Genomic DNA, 7,462 nt, shown 5'->3' with positions numbered 1-7,462 from the left:
CAGTCGTAACGCCTTTAAAAATAATTTCTTTGGGAGACAAACTTGGCAGGGAATGAAAGCGATACAATCGTTTATTATAAGTAGCCTGAGTTGCAGTATCAAAATCTTATGCAACAAGTACATTTTCATGATCTTTTTTTTTTAAGTGAGGTGTGTGTTAGCTTAAATGTTAAGCTTATCTAGCCATGTAAAATTGAGCTAAGTTGTGTATCACAAGGCTAAGAATCCATTGGTAATATTACTGTATGAGGGGTGTACTAGCAAACTTAATGCTGGTATACATACTGGTGAACTTTTTAGACTGAAGCTGAATTTCATCACTGCAGACACTGACATATCAAGTGGAATTTTGTTCCTAAAGATGTGATTTTACAATAGAAAATATGAAGATGTTCTTGTTTGTTTGAGAAGGTACCATGGTGTAACAAATCCGAAGCATTACTCACTAAAACGTAACTGGCGTGTGGATACATACTCAAGGTGGAATTGTTTTGACATTACCTGACCTTAGCTGTCATAGAATTTGTTAGACTTTATACTACAGTATTACATAATTTCACAGCGTACAATTGTGGTGCATCTTATAATGCCTGATAGCATTATTTAGAGTAACACCTGTTTATGTGACAGATCTTTTGGAAAAATGCCTATAAAAGAACTTGGTCAGCTGAAAGAAAAATCTAGCAGTAAACTAAAAATGAGCAAAATGATTTCAGTTATTGTCTGAGGTTCTAGTCTTAGACAGTGTACTGATGAAGGTTGCTTGGGAACGTCTCCAACTGGTCCGGGTAACAAGGTTCCCTGCGTATTGTGGTTAATTGACGTGACTCTCATTATTACAGTACTTTCTCACTGGTGTGCATCAAGACAGACACAAGAGGGTCTCACCAGACTGTCTTATAGTGACCCCACTGTTCTAAAGGAAACACGGGCCACCGTTTGAGGAACCTCGCCACTCTGAGAAAGGAGGCCATTGAGACTCCGCAGTAGAAAATTCCAGAACTCTGCCTCTCTCGCTTGGAGGAAGTTTATATTCCAATAGACTAAGCAGGAAACAACCTGTGCTGGTTACACAGATTCATCTTCAAAGACCAATAGGAAACTGGGTAAGATCCTTTCCCAGCTGGGTTTGATGGAAGGAGCTATAAGGATTGGCCAGCAGAAGTTCATATTTTCTGTGCTATGGTGAATGACATAAAAAGAGACCCCACCCCCCCCACCCCCAATTGAATCACACACACTGATATAAATATAGCGTTTGTTTCAATGGATATGTAGGCCTACTCATAAATAGTCAAGGTGACAATAGACGTATGATGCCTACAGGAAGTGTATGGGAGCGTTTCTGAAATCCCTGAAATCTGGAGCATCAGGTGTTATTTCCCGTTTCTGAAGGCATAAATTCGGCTCCGGCAGATGAAACCTTGATAAATGAAGTGCGCTATAGAGAAGTGACAGGCCCCTCCATTGAGTTGTTAAAGGTTTTCCTCTCATTCTTGTTAGATTCGCGGTGGCACGTTTGCCAAGTCACGCTTCAGCTGCACTGGCTGCGCTGGGCTGTGCCCAAGAAAAACTGATTTTACTGTAACTTTTTACTGCATTGTAGGCATTGCACGTTGTGCTTCGATAGACTGGGCTGGTATGCCGGAATGAAAGTAAAAATAACATTCACTTTATACTCTTTAAAATACACGTCAAATTAAAATTAAATTTCGAACTATACATTGTCAAATGTCAATATATAAAAAATGTTTGATTAATGCCACGATCTTACATATCCAATGTCCCATGTTCTCTGCGACGAGGACAGTCCCGTGCAGATTAATTTAGGCCTAATACTGTTTTATGTCTGAGAGCAAATTATATCACCTTTCGCTATTTCACTAGCAAATTGCATCCAGCAACGCAGCTTCAATTCACTTTCATTATTGGATGTTATTGATACATTACGATAATCTGCGATCGTAATGACATCATTCTGCTTTGCTGAGATAGTTATATCTGAATGCCTGTGGTCCGACACTATGGGAGATAATCAGAGGAGTTATCGGTGCGCTGCAATTATAATAATCACCGCCGCTAGTAAAACTTTCCCCCAGTTTCATGAATTTCATCATTAATAAAAGACGATTTTCTCAGTTAAACTGCTTCACCATAACTTTAAAATAAACACTGATTAATAAATGAATCTCTTCCGAAGGTAGATCTGCAGACTGGGCTAAAAGTCGTAACGGTTTTCGCGTATTCAATTAAAAGGCTTCACTAACTATCCAGATTACGAAGTCATCTGATAGCCTTAAATATTTAATCTGAAAAGGGAAATCCATTTCTTTATCTTAAGTTGCAACTTGTATTATTTGGGTCTTACTAAATGAAAAAAAATGCACAACTACTTAATAACTTCATCTTGTGCTAAAAATAATAGCAAAATAGAGGTAACAATGACAATGTAATAAACGAGTATTAAATTATAATTACTAAATTATTGTAATCTCATCGTTGAGAATTCTACTTTAGAACAAACAAAAAGCTTCAAACAGGCCTACTTTTCCTAGAGTTAATGACGATTTTAAACAATATTTATAATTATATTTTCATAGTGGAGTATTAGTTGATCAGGACACAGGGACTTTTTTTCAGAATTTATGGTACGATGTCTCAAGTTGCAATCAAGGAGGAGCTCGATGTCCTGCGGGACTCCAGAGGAACCTGCTCGGCGAATATAAAGCGCTTCCCCTAATACAAGGAAGAAGTGAATCACAGCCGATGACGACGAGGGCTGCAGATCAGCGCTCCTCACTGTCCGCCGTCAGCAGACCTTCCAAGAGTTTCTTCCACATTTTATACACCTCTTAATGGAAGCCAGTTTGCAAAAATAGTTTTTCCCCAAATGAATTTAAACGGAGAATAAGTAGTTAGTTGTTGTTATACCGGTTTTAAAACAAGAAAACAAAGTTTCGGAAGTCGATTGCACCTTAGACGCAGATGGCCGCTTTGATAAGCACCTACTCTTCGTGGCCGGAGAGCTTCGAGCGCTCCCCGGCAGATACGGAGCTGCCCGACGGACACAGCGCGCACAGGGGCACCGCAGACAAGGGCTCGGAGCCCCGCATCAGGAGACCCATGAACGCCTTTATGGTGTGGGCGAAGGATGAACGAAAGCGACTGGCGGTCCAGAATCCAGACCTCCATAACGCGGAGCTGAGCAAAATGTTAGGTGGGTAAACTTTATTGTTCATGTTTGGAATTTTGCTGCTGGTTAAAGTTGGCATCATTCTTGACAATAACTATAATTGTAAAAAGTTTTATCAAGTGTATAGATAAAGTTTTTTCCTTTTCTTTTTTTGCAAGTGGTGGGCTATAGTCAACACAACTTTTAAGCCAGAAAGTCTCATTAGTTATTAAAAATAGTTAGTGTCTTTCAGAAGGATGAAAAGAAAATTATTATTAAGAATCCTTCAGTACTGCAACTTATATAGGAAGGACACATTTTTCTATAAAATATATTTATATGTGGATGGACTTTGCTTGAATAGTTGGGAATTAACTTTGTTACCTATATCAAAAAATTTTCAGCTTCGATTAATTTTACAAAATAGGTTTCTTAATAAGGTTATCTACTGTCTCTTTGAAAACAAATTCATTTCCTAAATTTCCAAGAAATCTGTGCGTTTCACATAAGGTCAAGGAATTTTGGGACAACCTGCTTTGTTTACTCCTTTAATACTTTTACAACAATTTGTAAAATTTCTAACTGTAGCTAAACAAAGTCATTATGCATGATGTTTATGTTCATTTAAGTTTTATTGAGGCCCAATTCTCTTCAATTCTATCACTTTTGAGGCAACTTTAAGCCTTGAAAATTCTGATTAGAAATTCTTGGAATTTATCTGTGTTAGTGTGAAAAGCAGATCTAAATAAACTTACGCGGAATAAGTAGTGCAATAGTAAGACATTACTTTCATTTTGTTTCAGTTTACAACACAAAATAAAAGTAACCGTCACTGGTAAACTGCCAGTTGAAAGAAGAGTAAAAATAAACATACTCTAGATTTTTTGTAGTTATATTTTGTTATAAATTCTTCTGGCTTAAAAAAAAAACAGGTTTTTTAAACAAGAATTTGTTTATATGAAAAATTTTGTTTTATTTTAATTCCAAATTTATGCTTATGATGTACCTCATGAATAACAACTGCTCTTATCAACAAAGAATATTTAATGTATTATATGCAGGAATTTACATGGAATGCTTTGTTACCAAAGAGTCCCTTGAATACCATCATCCATCCATTTTCTCAAGCCTCTTGTTCAATTATAATTAAACATTGTAGCTGGAAAGTTTAATAGATTTACACATTTTTAGAATAACTAAATGATGGCTGACCGCACTGATACCTGGCATTTAAAGACAGTTCGGAAAATAACACATAAACGCTATAGTAAGCTGATTGCCCCTTGACTATCCCCGTGCCACAGGTAAGTCCTGGAAGGCGCTGACACCCCCCCAGAAGCGGCCATACGTGGAGGAGGCTGAGCGTCTGCGCGTGCAGCACATGCAGGATTACCCCAACTACAAGTACCGGCCGCGTCGCAAGAAACAGCTGAAACGCATTTGCAAGCGCGTCGACCCAGGCTTCCTGCTCAACAGCCTGGGGCCCGACCAGAACGTGCTGCCTGACGTTCGCGCCCGTTGCCGCATCCTGGACAAGGACGAGGAGGCCGGCTACTCGCCCGGTCTTCCCGCTATCCGGACCTTCCGGGAGGCGGCCGGCTCCGGCTCCGGTTTTGACGCCTACCCCTACGGGTTGCCAACACCCCCAGAGATGTCCCCGCTGGACGCCATGGACCACGAGCACTCCTCCTTCTACTCCTCCCCCGGCTCCTCTGCCTCCTGCCCCGACGAGCGCCGTCCCAGTCCTCCCCACATGAGCAGTGCGCCGCCGTACCACCCCGACTTCTCCCACGGGTCCCTCCACTGCAGCGGACCGCACCCCAGTCACATGGCCATGCCGGCGAGCGGCACCTCGCTGATATCCAGTGCCCCCCTGTCCTATTACGGCTCCTCATTTCCTCCCATCCAGCATGGACTCCACAGTCACCTGGGCCAGCTGTCCCCCCCTCCGGAGCATGGCAACCTGGAGACGTTGGAGCAACTGAGCCAGGCGGAACTCCTGGAGGAGGTGGACAGGAACGAGTTCGATCAGTATCTGAACTCCACCGGACACCCGGAGCAAAGCAGCATGACCATCACGGGGCACATCCAGGTTGCCCCGGTCTCCACGCCCCACCCTAGCAGCGCTTCCGAAACGAGCCTCATCTCCGTACTGGCTGATGCCACCGCCGCCTACTACAATAACTATGGCATCTCTTAAACAAACAAAATGCTCTCCAAACACTCTAACATGAATGAGGTCGTTTTTTTTCTGCAATGGCTTTAAAATCTAAACTGAACATTAACGTTGGCCGAGAATGACAAAAAAAAAATGACAAAAGAGAGACATTTATTTATGGACGCCTCAGGGATCCACCGACGAACGGTGACGTCTTTCCCACCTTGGTCTCTTCCAGAGAGACTATCTAATGGACCAATTTGTCTCGACTTTCTTTAACTATTCTCAGTTTGGCATGAACAGGTGTTTCAAAATAATTTAAGTATTTCAGTGTTGCGCATAACTGCTTAATCTTTGTTCTTTCCTTCTTTGTTCAGATGTTTATGACCTTTTATTGTATAAATATAACTGAGAGTTTTACCTCAACACTGTTTTCAAATAGTGCTGGATCCTTACACGACTCTAATCCAATGGAATGGAAAGAGAATGTGTTTTCTGGAAGAGAACGTCTTACTTCTTGTTTTGTTGTGTTTTTGTTTTGTTTTCTTTTCTTTACTTTTGTTTTGTGTTGTTTTTAAACTGTGTTCCTTGCATTTGCTCATGGTGACATTATCAGCGAAGATTTATATCAACCGATTGCTGAATTCAACTGTAAAATGGAACGGACTAAAATTATATTTATATGGAAAAGCACAGAGGAGATATGTGTATAAATAGCTCGAACTCGAATGACATCAGTACATGTCAATATGTGGAAGTGGTCTTAATTTAGGTGTGACGATGCCATACTGTACGTGTTTAAGATAAGCTACTCCGTCCTGTAGCCGCATATGAAATATAATAGTGTAAATACACACTGCTGATACTCCAAATCTGTAATGTGAACTCCATCTGAAAACATGTATGTATAGTGGATGCTCTTTGTATTCTGTGAGATCTGTAATAGAATGATGTTCCACCCAAGGAGATCAGTGCTAATAATACAATAAAGTAAATATACTCAAGTTAAGTAAAGGGAAATTACTTATTTTTAGTTTTGTATTTCTGTTGGCTTATTTTCGGTCTAAATTCATAACACAGTCATAACAATCATAATGCAACTGGATATCTAAGTCAGGATGAACAGATTTAGGTATATTTATATAATAGCTACTATTCATTTGCCACCTGTACATGATTTTACCCAATCTGATCTGTAGTATTTAAACATTTGCAACATTAGTGCCTGATACAGTGGGAGTCTTGCTGCAGACCAAAACAAAGACCTCATCTGCAGCATTGCATGCAAACTGCAAACACGCATCCAAAGACCCATGACATGTGACCACGGGGAGGGTTTGCCGAAAATGGGCCTAATCGCTTCAGTGCTGGGGGTACAGATTAGGCTGTGTGGTATACCTGTTGGCAGGTACTCATGGCACACGCACGAGTTACCATCTCCAAGCTCTGCCGTGTCGACTGTGGGCCGTAGGAATCAACAAACAGACAATGACCTCCTCAAATACAGGTTGAACCCCCCCCCCCCCTCACTGCTCCATGGAATTGTGGATCTGCCTTTCCTTCCAGCGTTAAGCTCCACCCCCAATGGGCCATCCTCATCCCCTCTGCTCTGTGTCACATTTCACGTTGGCCGTCACCGTCACCAAAAATCCATCTGCTTCCCCCACCTCGCCATCAGTCTTATTCTCCGTTGGTCTCCTACCAACATTGAAGCCGTTTCTTGCTATTGTGTTGATGCAAACCTTAATAATCTCAAGGAAACAAGCAAAAGAAAAAATAAATCTCAAATGTTGACTGGTTTATATTATATCAACCCCCCCCCCCCCTTTTTTAAAAAAAAATATTATTTTGATAAAAGGAATTCTGTGCCTCTGGCAGATCTGGGTGTCTGCTTGGCTGGTCTTCCTGCATTTTTTTTTTGGGGGGGGGGGGGCGAGGGGGGGTAATGGTCGACTCGCGTTTCTTGTAAAGAGGATGTGCCAGAGTAGCAGTGTTTCCTGCCTGATAAGCACGCCTCTTTACCAGGATGTTTGGGGCCGGCTCCCCCGTATTAAAAACGCAGTCGTGAGGGAAAGGGACCCCGCTGTTCGTTTGGTGGGGGGAGGAAATAAAGCCTCACTGATTAACATCTT

The 7,462-nt window shown here is 41.4% G+C and overlaps 1 protein-coding gene across 1 annotated transcript; it reads left to right on the top strand.

Moving 5' to 3' along the window:
- Positions 1 to 2,744: 2,744 nt before the first annotated feature.
- On the top strand, positions 2,745 to 6,334 carry sox7 (SRY-box transcription factor 7). The gene is made up of 2 exons (XM_048986481.1): positions 2,745 to 3,217; positions 4,477 to 6,334. The coding sequence occupies exons 1-2, from the start codon at positions 2,986 to 2,988 to the stop codon at positions 5,370 to 5,372; spliced, it is 1,128 nt and encodes a 375-aa protein (XP_048842438.1). The 5' UTR covers positions 2,745 to 2,985; the 3' UTR covers positions 5,373 to 6,334.
- Positions 6,335 to 7,462: the final 1,128 nt, after the last annotated feature.

This window comes from Brienomyrus brachyistius, chromosome 19 (genome assembly GCF_023856365.1).
Source record: "Brienomyrus brachyistius isolate T26 chromosome 19, BBRACH_0.4, whole genome shotgun sequence".
Taxonomy (NCBI): domain Eukaryota; kingdom Metazoa; phylum Chordata; class Actinopteri; order Osteoglossiformes; family Mormyridae; genus Brienomyrus; species Brienomyrus brachyistius.
This window is presented reverse-complemented; position numbering and strand designations above follow the sequence as displayed.